This window comes from Alligator mississippiensis, chromosome 3 (genome assembly GCF_030867095.1).
Source record: "Alligator mississippiensis isolate rAllMis1 chromosome 3, rAllMis1, whole genome shotgun sequence".
Lineage (NCBI taxonomy): Eukaryota > Metazoa > Chordata > Crocodylia > Alligatoridae > Alligator > Alligator mississippiensis.
This window is the reverse complement of record NC_081826.1, coordinates 291,295,181-291,315,644: the sequence shown is the minus strand read 5'-3', so window position 1 is coordinate 291,315,644 and position 20,464 is coordinate 291,295,181. Positions and strand designations below refer to the sequence as shown.

General features: G+C 47.4%; 1 protein-coding gene across 1 annotated transcript in view; it reads right to left on the bottom strand.

Moving 5' to 3' along the window:
* The window catches only part of LOXHD1 (lipoxygenase homology PLAT domains 1), a 218,785-nt gene that overhangs the window by 112,178 nt on the left and 86,143 nt on the right, over nt 1-20,464 (bottom strand). Inside the window, exons 12-14 of the mRNA XM_019496142.2 lie at nt 18,257-18,392; nt 10,823-10,977; nt 6,697-6,857 (exon numbers count right to left, since the gene is read on the bottom strand). Coding sequence (XP_019351687.2) covers nt 6,697-6,857; nt 10,823-10,977; nt 18,257-18,392 — 452 coding nt within the window. The remainder of the gene's footprint in view (nt 1-6,696; nt 6,858-10,822; nt 10,978-18,256; nt 18,393-20,464) is intronic.

Here is a 20,464-nt window from a genome sequence, read left to right as displayed (position 1 = left end):
AAGCATATGCAATGCCATCCCCTCGTCCCCCTTCCCACCTCCCCATTAAACTTTCGCCGGTTGTCGGGTAAGTAATCTACCCAGTATTCTTCGCTTTCACTCTATAAAACATGTGGCCATGTGCAGACTCCTTGGGAAGGGTTAAAAGTGAATTATATCGGCATGAGGAAACATAAGTTTAACACCCTGTGAGGTCCTGAGGTGTGATGTTGCTCCTCAGTGGTGGGTGGGAGGTATCGTAGGGATACAGCAGAAGCATCTGTGCTGCCGAGCGTGAGACTGCTGCAAAGAGCAGAGCCCAGTGCAGGACGTAAGATGTGCAGACGTAGCGCGCACCAGGGCACTGCATGTTTGAAGAAAGCAAGTCTAATGTATTAGCCCCTGGCTTGGGTGGTTACTTTTACCTGTTGGAACGGGTCCTTAGTACCTGTGTGTCAGGCAGTCCTTGGTGTTGGCTCAGGGTTTCCATCCTTGGACATGTATCCGATGACTGGGGGATTGGGTCATCACAAGACTCAAGCCACTTCTGTGTATACATGGCACTTCACAGGGGCGGTCCCTGGAAATATACCTTCACTTCTGCCCGCTCCCAACCCTCTGAAGTCAGCATGCCCTACAGGAAGAGCAAGGTGACTTCAGTGCCTGCTCTGCTGGTATTAATCTACCTTCCACCGTCTTGGAAGCTCTTGCCGCTGGTGCTTATGCTCATGCTTTTGTGGACTTCACTGCTGCTGGCATGCTCACTCCCTAAGGAGTGAAGCCACGAGCTCCTTCTGGGCCAAGAAGGAAGAAACAACCTGGGTTCCTCAAGAAACAGATCTTTAGGCACACAAGGGCAAATACTCTTTCCTTTGTGAAAAGGGCTCAGCATGAAAAAAGGCTTGTGTCTGAATAAACAGCTTCCCTACATCCTCATCTGAAGGCAAGAAGGAGGTAAGGAAAGCTTGCCAGACTGGAAAAAAAGAAGTAGATAGGGGCAGATAATCAATAGAAACAGCTTATGGCTCTTACTCTCCCCTCACTTTGCTTAAGCCAAGGGCATTATCCCCACAGGCAGATCGAGACAAAGACTTTATGTAATAGTGTGATTTGCATTAGCAACACATTCTGGTTCCTCTTTCTTCAGCGCATCTGCTCCAACACCCTAGGGGATGTCATACAGTACCTATTCTATTTGCCTATGAGCTCCTTGTGTATCAAAATCAATGTACACCTCACCTGCCCAGCAGCAGGCTTTATACAAATTCTGAAGGAATACATCATTCTGTTTTTAATGAATGAGGTTTCAAATGATATCAACTAAGTTATCAATATATATAAACCCAGCCCTCTGTTGCTACTGGATGAGAGGTTACAACAAGTGTAAATTCTTCTTCACGTGATTCTTCTCACGATGTGTCATGATACGTTTTATAAAAAACGCTTTTGTCTGGAGGCGAGATACACATTATAATAGTAGGAATGGCCACAAAGGTAGATAGTGGCAGCAGTGATGTAATGAGAACCACAAAACTGACACGTTATATTGCAGCAACGGATGCAAATCGCTGCGTGCATTCAAATGAAGGGCCAAGTATTTGTTGCATAAGGAGCCTATATAAGCATTTTCTGTTTTGTAAAAATATAATCTCCTATTTGTTGACAAATAAATGTATTTGTCTAAACATGTGGCTCTGTGGATGCGGGGAGACCAGTGGATGTGGTGTACCTTGATTTTCGCAAGGCTTTTGATACAGTCGCTCGCAGCATTCGCGTAGGCAAGCTAAGGAAGTGCAGGCTGGATGAATGGATTGTCAGGTGGACAGAAAACTGGCTGAAGCATCGGGCTCAGAGGGTAGTAATCAATGGCTTGATGTCTAGTTGGCAGCCAGTATCAAGTGGAGTGCCCCAGGGGTCGGTCCTGGGGCTGGTTTTGTTTAATATCTTCATCAGCGACTTGGAAGATGGCACAAATTGCACCCTCAGCAAGTTTGCTGATGACACCAAGCTGGGGGGAGTAGTAGATACTCTGGGGAATAGGGCTAGGATCAGGGTCTCTTAGAGAAATTGGAGGATTGGGCCAAAAGACATCTCATGAGGACAAATGCAAAGTCCTGCCCTGAGGAGGGAACAACCCCATGCACTGGGACAGGCTGGGGGCTGACTTGCTGGGCAGGAGCTCTGCAGAAAAGCACCTGGGGGTGACAGTGGACAAAAAGCTGGATATGAACCAGCAGCGTGCACTTGTTGCCAAGAAAGCTAATGGCATATTGGGCTGTATTGGTAAGGGTGTTGCCAGTAGGCCAAGGGAAGTGATTATTCCCCTCTACTCAGCACTGGTGAGGCCACATCTGGAGTACTGTGTCCAGTTTTGTGCCCCACTACAGAAAGGATGTGGACAAATTGGAGAGAGTTCAGTGGAGGGCAACAAAAATGGTTTGGGTTGGGGGACATGACTTATGAGAAGAGGCTGAGGGAACTGGGCTTATTTAGTTTAGAGAAGAGAAGACTGAGAGGGGATTTAATAGCAGCCTCCAACTACCTGAAGGGTGGTACAGAGAGGATGGAACTGAGCCGTTCTCAGTGGGGGCAGATGACAGAACAAGGAGCAATGGGCTCAAGTTGCAGCAAGGGAGGTTGAGATTGGATGTTAGGAAGAATTTTCTCACTAGGAGGGTAGTTTCATAGTTGGTAGGGTCGGAAGGGACCTGAACAGATCAAGTCCGACCCCCTGCCCTGGGCAGGAACTAGTGCTGGGATCATAATACCCCAGCCAGACATCTATCCAACCTCCTCTTGAAGACCCCCAAGATAGGGGAGAGCACCACCTCCCTTGGGAGCCCGTTCCAGAGCCTGGCAGCCCTAACTGTAAAGTAATGTCTCCTGATATCAAGCCTGAACCTACTCTCAATTAATTTGTGGCTGTTATTCCTTGTTACCCTAGGTGGTGCCCGGGGGAGCAGAGCCTCACCTATCTTCTGCTGGTCCCCTTTAGTGAGTTTATAGGTGGCCACCAAATCCCCTCTCAGTCCTCTCTTGTAGAGGCTAAATAGATTCAGGCCCTTTAGTCTATCTTCGTAGCGCCTGCCCCGCTGCCCCCTGACCATGCGAGTGGCCCTCCTCTGGACCCTCTCAATGCTAGCCACATGCCTCTTGGTAGTAAGGCACTGGAACAAGTTACCCAGAAATGATGTGGACTCTCTCCATCCTGGGAGGTTTTCAAAACCCCGCTAGACAATGCTTTGGCTGGGACGATCTAGTTGGGGCTGGTCCTGCTTGGAGCAGGGGGTTGGACTAGATGTGACCTCCTGAGCTCCCTTCCACCCCTCATTTTCTATGAGTCTATGATTTCTAATGCACTAAGAAAGCTGAGTTGCACACACTGTATCAGATATACAGCAATACTGTATGACCTCTAAAGAACTACATTTTGAAGCTCCAAAAAATCTGGTCATCCATTTTTTTCAGAAAGGCAGCTCTCATCCTCTCCAACCCTTTACGCTTTAACTTTTATCACCAGTCAGCTGCATACTGGCCTCACTTACACTGCATTAGGTTTTTATTAGGCATAGATGGTAGCAATCGCAGGACTGGATGACAGTGGTTCATTTTGAAAAAAATAAAATAAATGCTTCTAATGTCAGATAGTCCGCAGGAACCATTACGTTTTGAGCGTATCCACAAAACAAACCACTACTCCATAATGAACGCTCAGGTACATTAATTACACTTCCTCCCTGGAAGTGTGGTTCAAGTGACCATTTTAAAAACATTGACTGCGAGCAGCTATAAGCTATTACATCCTCTTCACAGTGACTATTTTAATAGTTTCAAGCACAGGACTGGGAGTCATTACTCCTGGCTTCTCTTCCTGGCTCTGCCACAAACTCGCTGTTAATCCACTTAACATCTCTGTTCCTCATTTTGCTCCCTTGTAAAACAGGGATAATTCTCCTCATAAGGCTGTTGTGACTATTAATTAGTAGATGTCCCTCTGGTGCTGTATAAATGCTTATTTAAAAAAAAAAAAACCAACCCTGTTAAATAAAAAAAATCTTAGCTACATGTTTACATATGTATAAATAAAAAGGACAGAAATCACTGAGATACATGCAAGCGAAATCCATGTTGGCAGCCGGGTGCTGTCAGAGATTGTTTGAGCTGCGATCCTTGCACCCCGGAGTGTAATTATTTCCCTGTATGTCAGTGCATCCTGTTCTATGTAAGCAGATTTGTCTAAAATCATCTGTCCCTGGGAAGATCTGTTTCCGTTGGAAAAAGGTAGCTTGTCCTCTGGCTGCGGTGGAGTAGTCGCAGCTGAGTGACAGCATGTCACTGGCCAGATAATAAGGCACGGCAGCAAGAAAATGATTTTCTTGGACTCCATCAGCATGTTGGACAGAGCAGCAGAAGCTGGCTGCCTACTGAAGTGATGGGAGATTGTACATCAGCATATCCACCAGCCGGCAACAGACTGGCCAAGGCGGAAATGGAGGCTTCCTCTGGCCTGTCTCATTTGGAGTCTCCTAATCTCTCACCAAGGGAGGGACTGCTCCTCCTAATCTTGTTTGCATTGCTGTGGTAGGAGTGGACCCCCTCTGAGTGATGGCCAAACTAGCCAAGAAATACAAAGCATCCCTGGCCAGCAGGACTGGAGAGGAAACATCCAAACGCTGCGGGTCTGGGAGGAGCTGACTCGTTCACATGGAGGATGCAGTGGGTAAGCACCTTTGCCTTCTGATATCTTCAACTTCCATGACAACAAGTGCTGATTGCGCTCCACATTGGGGTCCACGTCCTCGTGATCCTGCAGACAGCGCAGGTACCAGAGACGGTGGCAGGGAGCAGAGTTCCACTATCTGTCATGGGAACTTTTTCCATCTGAAAGGACTGGATAATGGTGGCACAAGGACAGCAAAACAAGGCACTTGTTCGGTGACAACGGTCTCAGATGGGCAAGAGACTGCGGGAAATGCAAGCAGAGCAGAGTCCAGGGACTCATAGCATGCAGACTGAACATGTGGATGGGATGTCTGAGTAGGGCAGGTGGATTTCCCCCCCCACCCGATTTCCAGCTTCTTGTTTGTGGCTGCTGTTTTTAATGGTCAATGAAATGTCCTTTTATTTCACATCTGAACAGCGTGACAAGTACAATCATCCCAGAATGGGACCTTTCCCACAAGGTGAGCTAAGGCCATTGTTAAATGTGTCTAGCCAGAAGGTGATTCAGAAGCAGACTTTAATGACAGCGAGGTGCCTAATGAGTTTAGAAATATGAGAGTCTCTGAAGAGGCTCAGAAGAACCATTATTACATGGAAACCTGATGTCCAGGATATTGCCTGTCTGGTTACTGCACCGTGTTTCGACTAGGCAAAATGTACAGTTGCTAAATGAGTGTCAAAGGGTGACAATGTAATACAAGAGTGGGTTTATTTTGTGAAGAGGAGGTACTGATAATGTGGCACCTGGCTTGGTTTTCACCGTGAACGTAACATTGCATCTCGTGTTCAGCTCTGAGTCCTTAGCGCACTGGCTGCGCTCCTGCTCGGCGATGTGACCTTGGAATTCAGCGGGCCTGACTCTGAATGAACAGGACGCGTCTACACGAGATGCTAAATGTGCAGTAGATCAATTCGACTGCACACTAGCGCATCACGGCAAAAGCCAGGCTATTGTACTAACGTGCTGCAGAGTCAGTCTACAGAGCATTTGCGTCACTAAAAAAGCATGCGCCGGTGCTACTGCACAGTAGTGCTGGTTACCGCACACTCAGTTACTACCTGTTATTACAGATACTAAAATGAATGCGCAGTACCCACAGCGCATTAATGCACGTGGAGACGTGCCCACGGCATCTTACACTAAGCTAACTCCGCTGACCTCTGTGGAGTCGTTCCAGATTTCTATGAGATGCAACACCAAAATAAAACCCAAGGGTTCAACTTATGTTGGTAATTCAACAATTAATCACATTTCCATTTAACACTCCACATGTCCTATAGGAAAAGACATCTTTAAAAAAAACCCCCAGGGCCTTAGTGTTATTTACTGGAATTCACCGAGAAAGACATTAAAGAAAAATGGGATTTTAAGGAACCGGGATTCTTTGTGAAAGCTGTGTCTCCTGTGGTTTTGCCTAGGCATGGCTAATTTGTTCTCTCCACAATGTTGAGACAGATACTGGGTAAAGAGGTGTGTAGTGTGTAAAAGAGCACAGCTCTAGCTTCCTCCATGCTCTTTTTGGCCACTTGATTGGGTAAAGAGAAGAATACATCTGTAACTTGCCCACAGGGCAGAGTTACACTCTTTTCTCCTATGGACCCGACACCATTTAGAGGCGATGTGCTTCCCCCTTCATTCTCATGAAGGGTGCATGATGGCAGCGTATCGGCTCTGCGTACTCTCAAACACAGAATTGCATCCCATAGCTCCTGGGAAGATGGGATGTGCATATGAGAGTGGAACAGTGCCCCCCATATGCCACAAAACCAGGAGGCGGCAGTAACGATGAGTGTGCTGCTGCAGCAAGCGACTGCAGCAACACTAGCAGGTTGTATTTTGTCTCAGGGAAATCCTTAGCATTTTGCACTCAGGCTAAGATAAAAGAGTTCAGATGCTCTCAGACAACTCAAGCCCTGGAACAATAATTCGGTTCCTCCGAGGCTGACAAGGACTATCTAAGCCAATGCTTGATTCGAGAGCATCGTTGTCAGTACCTGTTACAGGGAAATTCCACAGCATCACTTTCTGGCTGTCCTTCTTCCCTCACTATCACTTTGGCAAGGTACCAGCCACTGCTTCCTCCTTTGCCATCATGCCCTATCCTGACCCTCCTCACCTGCTTCAGATTCACAGCTTCAAGGTAGAACTCATCAGCCTTTGGTGGAGAGAAAAAAGAAACAAGTGAGGCAAAACCGCTGCCATAAACGCCAACACAGATCCAACGTGTATTATTGCAATCAAGCCATTCTCAGGGAGAAGCAAGAGACCCCACAAAAGATGCTCCCACTCCATTCAAGTGAATTTCCCAGGGGATGAGAAGCCCAAACACTTGTGCTAGGTGTTACAAATCTGCATTGTTGGGTTATGAAGGGGGCCTTAAATCTCTCACCTACAGTCTTGTGTTATACCACAGCGGAGAGGAAGTTTGTGGAGGAGTTAGGGCAGCACATCTCAACGTTATGGAAGGGTGTCCTGAATCAAAAAAGGCTGAGCAGTCCACTAAGTCAAGGAATGAACCTGGGAATCCCAGGTTCAAATCCCTGCTCTGTCACTAACTCCCATAGTGGCTTCAGGCCAGTTTCTTAGGGCCAGATTCACAAAGGTATTTAGGTACCTGGCTCATTGATTGATACTTTTATTGATCTGAGCCTTCCCCATCAGTTACTGAGATGTAGAACAGGGTTCATCCACCTCTACCACAGTGAGATGCTAAGAGGTTAAAACCATTAAAAGGTCCCGAGGTGCTCCCATGATAACCAGGGTTGGATGTGCACCTAAAGTAGAGATACACACACCTTTGTGGCTTACTATGTGCCCAATACCATTACCAATAATCCTTGCTTTTAATGCCTTCTCAGGTAGGGGGAAATGGGGGATAAGAGAGCAGTTCTCCACTGTCACCAGGAAGCACAGGGACGTACCTCCTTACGGAAGTAAGCCCACTGACAGGCTGATAGGGTGACAAGTCATTCAGTCATGATTAACGTATCGACCATTGCTTCCAGCACTTATTTAAAATAATAACAACAAACAACATAACCTTTCAAAGAAAAAAGGCAACCAAAATGTATGTCTAAATGTTCAGCTATTAAAGCAGAATTGGAGTGCTTGGGTGAGATCCAACAGAGCAGCAGGATCTAGCCATCAATCTCTCTCCACTGTTCAAGCCCCAACAGGGTTGGGCCAAAACATGGAAGTCTGTCCTTGGAGATTTTTAAGGACTGACTTAACAAAGCCCTGGTTGGAACGATTTAGTTGGGGCTGGTCCTGCTTTGAGCGAGGCGCTGGACTAGGTGACCTCCTGAGGTCCTTTTTAGCCCTAATTTTCAATGAAAATTATAATTCTATGAAAACCAAATGAAGTCATGGTTCAACACTGGGCCTTATTCCTACTCATCAAGCCTCCAATCCACAGATAACTCCAGTGAAATCACGGAGATACACCAGGGCAGACCCCTCAAACAGAAGCACTTAAATAGGCTTAACTCTTGCTTTACCTAGTTTTAGCTGCAGCAACAAGCTTCCCGTTTAAGCAAAAGCAGAAAAGGGGTCTAGGTCAGAGATTTGCACTGGTTCAGTTCAATGCACTTATAACTGATTAATGGATTAAATAGATTTAATTAAACTGGTGTTCATTTTTGGAATAGGAAAGCTCTAAGTTTTGCTAGAATCAAGCTCTCTATATCTTTCTGTTTCACTCACCAGCTTTCAGTTCCTCCTGCCAAAAGAACAATTATGCATTAATGGTTTCCATTTTAGTTTACATCATCTGGCTGTTATTAATCACCTACAGCATGATTTGATTTCCCAGTTTAGTTTTGCTATTTTTCCTTGTTTATTCCATGCAAATTACTGTATAGCTCATTTTTAGCAGGAAAAAAAAAGAAAGAAAAACCTAGTGATCATCTGTTTAACATATTTTTCTGTCTGACATGAACCAAGCATCTTTTTTTTTTCCTGGAACATCACAAAAACATACTTCAAGACTAATAGTAAAAAAAAAAAAAAAAAAAGATTCAGCTTGCTGTTTGATCTCAAAAAGGCAGTTTTCCTTGAATTTAAAAATTTGACACATTCTGCACCCCTTGGAACAGCCCGTCACATTTATTTTTAAAGCTTCCCTTTATATTTTGGGTCTACTTTTCTGAACTGAGCCTGTAAAGAGTGTTTGCAAAATTATTTTGTGAACATATTCTGCTTACAAACCTCTGCAGTGCAAAAAAATAAATGGCACAAGTGAACAAACACACAGTTTGCAAGGACTGCTTGCTTTGCTGTGTGAAAATGCCGCCTTATGTCCAGGAACACAGGTTCGATGGACGCAAGAAAAACTTGACTTCAGGGCACTGGACAGTCCCAGGAATATCAGTGGGAGCTTGGAAGTCCTGGGAATGCAGGATCAGGTCCCATGTGCTGAAGCAGATTTCACAAGTGCAATGTAAGGGGCCAGTTTTGGAAATTGTTTTTTTTTAATTCTCATCTTCTTTCCACTTAGAAAACTTTCATATCTATAATGACACTAAATGGGGATCTGAGTGATCCTGTGACCAGCTTTGCAAATAATTCTCTATAGGATGCCTAATTGGGTTTGTAACAGGGGACCTGAACCCTGTTACTTTGACACAGGGGAGGGGAGGAGGACTCGATCAGTGCCCCCAGGCCATGCCAAAGCAGGCTAGAGAAGTGGGGGAGAGCAGACAGACAGCATCCCGCAGGGGACTGGGAGAGAAATATGTGAGAGGGGCATGGGGATTGAAGCAGCTGGAATGGGCAGAGAAACCTGGAGACTAATGTCACTTTAAGAGGTTGGCTGACAATTAAGGGAATGAGAACCCAAGGGATGGGAGGTTACCCAAGGAACCGGATTGGGGCAGGAGCCAAGTGGCTGCCAGGGCACATCGTGGCCACCCCGGGGTCTGATCCTGTCCCAGGTGCTAACAGTTTAAACCAGGGGTGACCAAGATCTGATCTGCGGCCCATGGAGCCATGTTATCTCCCCACCGGTCTGGAAATTTCGAGGTAGGGAAGCAGTCACAGGACACACTTTCACAGCATTAATTGCTCCCAGAGCCACCGCAATTAATGATGCCACCATTCATCATGCCGCCAAATATCCAGACCTGTGGGAAGCCCCGGGGCCAGGAGATGTAGCTCCATGCACCAAAGCAGGCCCACGGACCTACCCTGTACCATTGTCTGGAAAGAACAGTGTGAATGAAGATGATGTGAAAACTGTGTGAAACTTTGTGGGACAGAGGGAAAATGCAAGCTAAACACATGAAGGACCTGGTTCTCATTTTCATCTGCAGCAGGCTGGGCTGGTCTGCCCTCTCCTGCCCAGCTACCAGCTTTCAGAGGTGTAACTTTAAATGTTGATGCCCAGGGTGTTGCAAGGTGGAGGTAGGGGGCGAGGGGAGGAAATGCTTACCTTCTTGCACGGTCTGTGGAGCCAGTGGTGGCATGCACTACTTCTCCTTTAGTGCAAGCTCCCCCAACATGGGCTGTGGTGGTGGCACTGGCTCACTGGGGGTTGCCATTATGATGCCCCCTCCAAATCAGCACCCAGGGCTGGTGCCCCAAGTAGCCCCCTTCCCCAAGTTAAGGCTACTGCCAGGTGTCATGGGGCGCTCTCCCTCTCCTTCTTAGCAGACTGAGGAGTTTCCTAGAGCTCCTCCTCTCCAAGAAACCACCTTCCCAAGAGTCATTAGCCAGAGACCTAATGGGCATCTCTTTCTTGAAGCATGCTATGAAAGCCCCCCCATCTATTGCCAAACAAAGTGCATCTCTTTCTCCTCCTCCTTTTCCTCACTTAGCCCTCCCTTGACTTAAAACCACTCAAGATGCTTCTGCCACGCTCACCATTTTCTTTTAGCCCCATTCCCTCAAGGCATCCTAATTGTGCACTGGGATGCAGCTGAAACTTTCACAGCTGTCATGGCTCTCACCTCTCAGTGTAATATGTACCTCAAGATACCATCAAAGATATTTTAAACCGTCCTGGGAACAACTCCCGTGAACCCCATGTCCCATGGAGCTGACAGTGCTTCAAGAAGCAGCAAACCATCACACAGAACAATCGACCCATTCAGTCAAGTTGAAGAGACAGTTGTGCCAACTTACATTGCCCTTCTCAAATTTATTCGTGGTGTTAATGCTGTTCTGGAGGAAACGGTCCCCTGTGTCTCCTTGGTCCCCAATGAGGCAGACATAGACATTGGCATCTGTCCCACTCCCACTTAACGTTCCAGTGCAGACGGTCACTCGGTATTTTATCACTGCGAAGACACAAATTATGAAGCAATTTCAATATAATTCATTGTCCCTAAAGTTTAGCGCCTTTCCCATAGATTTGCGATTAGTTGGAAAGTGTTCAACTTCACAGCCCAACCTTCCTGCAGGTAATTTTGCTTATGTATGGACATTTACATTTCTAATGTCACCAGTCAGGTTATCAGTTTTTAAAAACGGCAAACCCCAAAAGCACAAATAACAGAAAGACCTGCAAAGGGAAAGAAACATTGTGCATCGAAGCAAGCACACGCAACTGTTCGTCCTTTTGGTTAAAAACTGCAGACCAACTCTTCAATCACTTTTGCTGGAATGGGAAACCTGTAGTTCCCAAAGAATTCAGGTGGGAAATATGCTTGCAAACTCACAAAAAGAGCCTCAGGGCTTGGAGATGTTGAATGCACCAAATGCACAAGTCTATACCTTTTAGAAAGATAGAGGTGAGCGTGAGGTTTCCTTAGTAGCATGTTTTTCCTGTTCTTTGCAAATCAGTCACCCAGTCACAGGAATGGCCTACAAATAGGCCATAAGATATATGTTTGGGATGGTTTTTGGAATACGCCATCCTGCATATCTGAGGGGGTTGGATAAAGTGACCCCTGAGGTCACCTATCCCAAGCATTTGTCCCCACCACATTACCAGGGCTGACACATGCAGAGCAAAAGCCAGTGAATGGGACTTATTGCCCCAATGGTGGGAGTGTCTACAATGAGACATTGCACGTCTATACATAAGCCTCTATTAGGCGGGAGTAAACTAATTCACTCTGCAGTGGGGTAGTACTTGTAAATGCAAGTACTACCGTACTGCAGAGTTTTTGACTTAGCAGCAGCACACGTGTACCGGGGCTGCCTGCCAGCTAGCCCTGTGCTGAAGCACCCTCATGCCCCAGCCAGCCCCTCTGCAACGCATGGATTTGGGGGGAGCAATGTTCAAAGAGCACACCCAGAGCAATAAGCTCCATAGTTTATTGCTTCACACTAATACGCACATGTAGACGCTCCCAGTGAAACCTAACATTTTGCTGCCAAGATGCGGACAGGCACAGATCCAGGGCAGTGAGGGGGGTGCAGGGGCGGGGGGAGTGTACTGACACAGTTGCACTCCCTGTCCACAGTGCCAGTCACAGGCCAAAATTTCCTATTCCCACTCTAGGTGTGTGGGTCTCCTGTGGCTGGCATGGGACACCTGGGGGAACCAAACAGGGAGCAGGTAAGGAAAGGTCTGCCTGCCAGACCTTCTGTCCCCAGCTGACCCAGGGGCAGGGCAAGCCTCAGGACTGCTCCTGCCCTGCTCCAGCTGAGGGCTGCAGTGATTGACTGCATGGGGTGTTAGGCTCAGCTGGGGACAGCAGCAGCAACAAGCAGGTTCCCCCTTCCTGTGCCTTTCTGCCACAGCCCCCTGGGGTGTCTCCCACTGGCTGGGCTGGGCATTGTGGCTGCAGCAGCAGCAGGGTCCCGGCTCCCCTCCTTTCCACTATGCTTCCCCCACTGGCCCAAGGGCTCCAAATGAAGGGAGCGGCTCTGCAGGGTGCTGGGCTGGGACAGCAATGGCAGTAGTGCTGGATGGTCCCCTCCAGCATCTGCTCCCAGTTGGAACTGTGGATCTCTGCAGCAAGCAGGTCCTGGAAGGGGGGACCCACCTACTGCTGCCACTGGCCCTGAAAACCCAGTACTTCATGCTGCCACTCACAGAAGCCCTAGCATGAGTGGGGCAGGAGCAGCCCTGGGACTTCCCTTACTCCCAGGTCAGCCAGGGACAATGGCATCAGTGGGCAGGTTCCCCCTTCTGAGCCAGGAGAAAAAACTCTGCTGCAGAGGAGAAGGTGGGGAATAGGAGGGAAGGGAAGTGGGTGCCCAGAGCTGAGGGGGGAAGGAGTCGAACCTGCTACAGGGACTCAGAAAAGTCCTTGGCAGCTGCTGCCACATGGAGTCTGCCTGCCGGGGTCGAGGGCTTCATCCACTTCTGCAGCACTGGTGGCATCTCCTGCACCCCGCTTTTCAAATTCCTAGACCTGCCCATGGGCATAGATGTACCTTGGACTCTCTCAAAGACACAGTCTATCCCATGGTTCTGCCCCTTGCTGAAAACCCAAGCCATACTTAGCCCTGTTACTTCAGGGGTGAGCCAGAGTTTTGAGTGCTATCCCCTAAGCCCTTTTTCCACATGCACCCAGCACCTCTCTTGGTTTGGACTCCCAGGGTTCATCCTGATTCTAGGGTGCATCATCAGCACCAACCTATACAACCTGTGCCCTGCCATAGACCCTAGAAGCAGGGGCCTGGGTGAACATGCAGTGTCTGAGGACAGCTCGTCAAACTAAAGTCATATGTATTCCTCCATGAAAACAGGAGCAGCAGAGGAAGAGTTAAAAAAATAAAATGGACTCTTCAAGTTAAGTTCCTAGAAGATGAGGATCCTGAACGCCTGTACTAGATATTATAAATCTGCAGCATCGGGTTATGCAGGGGGCTTTCAATCTCCCACTTACAGTCTTGCGTTATACCACTTTAGAGAGGAAGCATGTCCCAGAGTTAGGGAAGTGGCTCTCAAGGTTACAGAAGGGTGCCCTGAATCTAAACAGGGGTGAGAAGCACTGGGTTAGACAATTAACCTGGGAATCCCAGCTTCAAATCCCTACTCTTTCATTTACACAGTCTAACTTAAACGTAGCATTTGCCTCATGCAAATACAAGGGCAGGACTTGGTGTTGGCATCCTCTGCTTCCTGTTCTTCTCAAGACCAAACTACAACCTTCTTCCCATTTCTCCTCAAAGACATGTTTTTAAATGGCTGTTGAGCTCTTTGTTGGAGAAGTCCCACCTGAAAGCCTCTCGAGCGTTAAGGTGGAATCTGCCCACTCCTTTGGTCTGAACACCAGGCACACACAAAGATTTCATATTAGGAGAAGTAAGCCTTAAAAGAATGGTCTCCTCCATTGCCTGGCTGAGCCCAGGCCATCAAGGGGTCTACAGCTATTGGTCTGTATTTAATTAAAAGATAATAATGTTCAATTTACCTCTTTTGCTAGCAACACAGTAATTGCCAGGGGATCCTGGTTTTTTCTGCTTAAAAATCACAAATTTTCTGATTAAAGCCTCCAAATCCATGATTAAAATGAAATGCCACTATATACATAGGTATCACTTGACTTCAATGTTTTATTGATATATTTACAATTTTAAAGCAGGTTGGAAGCCTACAAGTGCCTCGATCACTATAATAAAATAAATTCTAAGGACCTATAAATTTTGGTACAGACAGTCCTCAACTTACAATGTTTCAATGTTACAACATTTCGCGTTTACAAGGTTTATAAATTGACACCCTGTTTCAACTTTCTGAGGTCAGTTTTGACTTTACTTGACACTTGATCCAATGCGACGCCACGCCAGCAAACAAGTTGGCTGCATCACCCATCTCCCTGGAGAACATCTGTCCAAACTTCCTTGGACACTTTCTTTAAGAAAGCAGACAAGACTCCAGAAAAACCAGCAGCAGAGACTCCTTAGAAGACTCCAGCCAATTGTCCTCCAAAAAGTCCAGCAAAGTCACCTCAAAGAAGTCCTTCCAAATCAATATAATTGCCATTTACAATATAAATACATTAATGTACCCATATTCCTCATCTATAATTGAATGAGTACAAAATTCTGGGGTATTTTTGGTAATAATAGGGGATCAGGCCTTGGTTCAGGAACTAATCCCACATTTATAACATTGTTGCTTATGGAAAAATCGTTTCCGAATGACAATGTTTCGACTCAAGATGCGGTTTTCAGGAACCAATTGTATTGTAAGTCCAAGGACTGCCTGTAGTTGACTTTGGGTTTTTTATTATGGAAAATCAGAGCTCCCCCGGCCCCCTTTGCTCATCAGGACGCTATTCCAGACCCCTCACTCCTAAGCCACAAACCCCCAGCCCTGCTGGTGCCCCTCAATCCCCACCCACAGCCCCCAGACCTCCCAGCCCTGCTGGAGGGGGCCCCCAGCTACCAGAGCTATGAAGCCAGGGACCCGGCTCTGCCATCCCCTGCCCCCCACAGCAGCACCCAAGCCCCAGCTGTTGCCTGTTGGAGGCAGCAGCTGCTATGATGGAGCACAGCATAGAGCCCGGCTCCCCCTCCCCCATGGGTGGCATGGCAGGAGCAGATCCTGTATGGGGGAGTGGGGGCAGGCTGCCTGCTTTGGACTCAGGCTTCCTGCCCTGTTGCCCTCCCCATAGGGCCTCCACAACCCAGCAAGCAGGACCTGGTGCAGCAGGGCATAGTGGGGCTGGGTGGGGAAGCTCAATGCCGCCACGGTGAGGTGCCCCCTGACCGCCCAGCAGCAGCAAGGGGCACAACTCTGCACTGCCACCCCCACTGCTGCTGGGAGGGCATGGGGTATCTTGCCAGCGTGGCACAGAGCTCCCAGTGGCAGCAAGGAGTTTCTCCACCTTGCTCTGTCTTGCTATGCCAGGGCTGTGGATGCCCCGGAGGGTGGGAGGGCAGCAAAATGGGAAGCCCAAGCCTGCAGCAGGCAGCCTGCACCTGCCCCTGCTCCACACAGATCTGGGGGGTACATGCCCCCCCCCCCCCCGCACCATGGGAGTGCACACAGCAGCAGGGAGCCAGCCCTCCCCAACCCCCAGACAAGCCTCCTACAGCGCTGTCCCACTCCCTGCCTGGGCCCTGTGGCCACACACAGTTGCAAGCCCTAAGCCCCATGCACCACCTGAGCTGGGCAGCAGCCACAGCCCCAGCCCTGCCCAGCTCACTCCCTCCCTCCCTATGGGGGCCTCAACCCTCCTCTCCCCCTCCAGACTGACCTGCAGGAGATGCTCTCCAGGCTGCCTGGCAGCCATGTGCATGTGTGAGCGCGCACATGCACATGGCACCGCCTGCCTGACCACCCTCCTCCTGCTCCCCCCAGCCCCTCGCAGGCTGGAGCTCTGCCCACCTGCAAAGCGCTCTTTGCAAAAGTGGAAAATCCATGTGTTTCTCTCTTAAAATGAAAAATCCACATTTTTCTTGGTTAAAAGGGAAAATCCATGTTTTCTTTCTGGTTTTCCATGGGAAACGGAAAACCTGAATCCCTGGTATTCACCCAGCCCACAGGGGTCTGCACATACACCACATATCTATACACATATGTTATAAATACCTCACATTAATAAAGCCCAGCTAATGCCCATAATCCTCACATGTGCTACATGAGAAGTAGTAGCAATCATAAGAGACACTCCTGCAGTATCTTGCACCCGATGATCTCTTAAGTGTTTTATATGTATGAATGAATTAAGCCTCTGTGCCCCATTGAGGTAAAAATGACCTCAGCTTGGTGTCACAAAAAGGAAAAGATAAGGCAGAGGGGATAAGTGATTTGGCCAAGGTCTCCCAAATAATGTTAATGCAGATGAAGTCAATCAATGGGCACTTATGCAACTAAGTGCCCAATTAGTGACAAACTGTGACTTAGAGTAGGTGCATCTGCAAGGGAACGAGCAGTATATTTACTCCTCATAAACCCTAACAGAAGCTACCACAGCCTTGGATCCAGAGAGGGCCACCACCATGCCACCTATTCCCTTAGGCAGATGGGAAAAGGTAGAGAACTTGCAAATAATAAGTGGGCTATTTCCTATGCCTGTAATACACAGGCCTAAGTAGCTAAATCAGGTAATGATTCACTGCTTATTCATAGATTCATGGACACAAAGACCAGAAAGGACTGCAATGATCATTTCTAGTCTGACCTTCCATACACAAAGACTGTAGGATTTTTCCCAGGAATAGGATTAAAGCAGGGCCTTTAGAGATATGTCTGCTGGCTGCCAAAACCCAACAATACACTGCTGCCTCCCAGGATCAAGGAGGACACAGGGAATGAAATATGACTCCGGGGGCTGTCTGGGGGTTGGTGCAGCTAACCCACAGCCCCTTCCCTAGGGCAGTGCCTGAATCAGAAATCCTTAGACACCTACATGCAGCCTGTTAGATCAGGGATTCTCAACCAGGGTGAGGTGGGATGCCGCACAATGTTGCCAGTGCAAAGTGTGTAAACATGCATCACAAGATAAACCCAGAGATTTCAAATAGGAAGCCATACTGTTAACCTGCTGTGATCCTTCTGAGCTCTTTGCAACAGAAGAATTGCTCTATTCATTTTCCAAAGTCAAACAATGAGTGAAACCTAAGAGCTGGCATTATTCAACAGGTGCCCTAAGTCTAAAAACATTGAGAGCCACTGTCCATCTTGGCACTTGGGTGAACAGCGGAAGCAAAACGCCTTCCTCGGGTTTATCACGACTTGCTGGTGCCCAGTACAAGTTGCTCCCTCAGAGGAAAATGCCTGCATTTTCAAACATGAGCGACCTCTTCTTCGTTGATTAAAAATATATTTTTAAAAAGTTTATTTACATTTTAATAACATTTGCAATTACAATTATTCCTCATCATCAGAGGAGCAACTCGGCTGCATACAGATCATGGAGTTCATGGGAATTTCCATAACAGAGTCATGGTCTGTTGAGCACAGGACCGCATCTCTGCCAGCAGGCAGCACAAGATACCGCAGAGAAAGGGGCAGAAGCCTCCCCAGCAGGCAGGTCCAGGCTAATCCACTCCCCAGGAAAGTGTCCCTGCATGTGCAAGTAAATCTTCTCACATCCCTGGGAGAGAGGGTATTGAATGCTTTGCTACTAAAAGCAGGAGGCAGCAATCCTTTGTGAATAGAAGCAGTCCTTTCAGGCTCCTTCACTAAAGCTAGATGGTAACCACTTATATGAATTGTTGCATGCACTGGGGAAGGTGCCCACTGTGTTGTGTAGCGTTTTTGCCCATATACACACAATTATAAACCTTAAACCATGAAACTGAAAAATCATGATTATGTTTTAGAGCCCATTTCCAGTAGGCATACGTTGTGCGTGCGTGTGTGTGTGGATGTGCATGCACGCACACGCGTGTCTGTTTATTCCAGCCTTGTGCTTTGCATGTTAAGATGCACCGGGAAAAGCATGAGTAGAAAAAGGTATTTTAGGAACCGCAAGGCTCTGGCCTCATCTTTCCCATCTCCAGCTAAAGATAAGTCTGCTCAAAACCAAGCCTAGCATTTCTAATGTGTTATGCAGTTAATGATGCACACACAAAATACTGTAGAACCGGAGCCAGAAAAAGCAACTAATTGAATTGCCCAGGTCTATCTGTGTGTCTCTTAGACAAAGAAGACTTATTTCTATTCAGTCACTAAGCAAGCCGTCAGAAAGAGTTCTTCATTCTTACATGGCATGACTTCAGTCACCAGCGGTCCCTCTGCAGGGAGCTCCCTCACGATCTCATTGTCGTCTTCATTTATATCTAGCCAGCGGTCGCATTTGAATGTATATTTCTCTTTTGTCAGCGTTTTCAGCAGAGTCACCTTAATTAAACCGAAACACCACATGAGTTCACAGATGTAAAGACAAAAAAAACACCCCTAGTTTCTGATACACTTTGCCTGGGAAGGAAGGGTAGGTCATAACAATGAAAGAATACATGTTAAACATTAGAAACCCTATTCTTACATTGCATTTATCACGCTGCTGTCTGAAGATCATCCAGAATAAAGGAGATTAATGTCTGTCAATCAGACTCCTTTTCATCCTTTTCCTTCTCCAACCTTCCCATTCCCGCTTCCCAGGCAAAGCTGTTTGGCCAATCACCCCATCCCCCCCTGCTCCCCAAACAGGAGGGAGGAGGGGGGGATTTGGGGAAAATTGGGAAAATTTTGTTTTCATAGCTATTTATCATTAATGAAGTATGTGCCCATGATGTTTCTGTTATTGAGCCAGGCAAAACGCTGTGTCTGAAGGGCTATGCATGGCCTGAAAAGATTACAGCCCTAGACAAAAAAGATGCAGGGAATAAGATCCTAATTGACCTCTAAGGCACCTCCTCATTTTAGGAATCGCAACACCTAAAATGTAGCCGCCCTGCCCCTATCTGACAGCTTAAGATGCTGAAGCTGTCTGTACTGCGTATGGGGAGACTTACGGGCCTTGCAACAGCAATCCAGATCCCCCAGATCCCCCCATCACTCAGCTGCAAAGGCTACATACAAGGGTAGGTTTGACCTCTTCCTCTTCGGGACAGAGGTGTCAGACCCACAGCGGTGAGAAAGGCACTTGTGGTATCCAGGTGGTTCAAAAGTGAGGTGCCAGTACCTGGCAGGAGCACTGACAACACCTATTCACTCCCGAACAGCTGCAGCGGGGCTGTCCACTTTGGACCAAATCATTTAGGGAGTCCTGGGGCTCCAGGCTCAGCTCAGCTTGAGGAGGTTTTGGATCCACATCTCCTGCTTCCCAGAAGGTTGCCCTAATTACCAAGTAGGGATTAGAACTCATGGTAGAGGAGATTTCTTCTATTAGACCAACTAGATTTTTGCAAAAAAAACCCCAAACATCTTCAATTGCAAGCTTTCAGGCACAAGCACCCTGCTTCTTCAGGCATCAGAGAAGTCTCCTGTTTGAAACAGTTCATTAAATATTAGATTAGGCTCAGAGAAAAGTTGGAATAGTCTGCCCAAAACAGCATTCCACCTTTTTACTCCTCTGTGAAATATGAAACACCATGACCAGAAGGAAATACGACTACATCCTGGTTGCCACCTAACAACTTCCAGATAAGCAGACTATTCCAACTTTTCTCCAAGTCTAATCTGCACAGAAAATGAACTGCTCCAAACAGGCGATTTTACCACCTTCAACTCTCCTCTGGAATATGAACTTCCGTTTCTACCCAGGAGGACTTTTACAATCTTTTCTCTGATGCCTGAAGAAGGGTACTTACGGCTGAAAGCTTGCAATTAAAAAAATGTTTTTTTGCAAAAATCTAGTTGGTCTAATAAAAGATATCACCTCTACCACGAGTTCTGATTCCTTTTTAGATCAATACAGCTACAACCTGGATACCTAATTACCAAGTGATACCTTAGGCTGGGGGCTGGAGGGGAGCATCCCTCCTGTTGAAGCTGGCCGCTGGGAAGTCCAGGGTTGCAGTCCTCATTACTGGGCTTATTTTGTGGGTGTTTTTTTAACCAATGACTTCCTGATTTTTACACAAAAGTCTTGGTAGCAGAGATCAAAACCCACGCCCCTCTCTTGCCAAGGGATGTCATAACCACGGGACCACAGAATCACACTCCCTGTCTCACACTGGCCTTGCTTTTTGTCAGTACAAGGACAATACATTCCTGTCTGCCCTGCAGCAGGCAGTGGAGGGTACAATGGGGCCCTTCCGACTGTCAAAGCAGGAGCTGGAGATCTGCAGGACAATGCTCCCTTCCCTTCAAGAGGGAAAGCAACAGCCAACAAAGGCGAATGGAGTATGAACAAGCAGAGATGGTTGCTCAGGAGTGTGTACAACTAATGCTTTACTGCTCAATAGCTCAACTGGAGCTTGCATGTGGCTCTACAGTATCTTCAGAGTCAAAAAGGACAGCACTTGCCA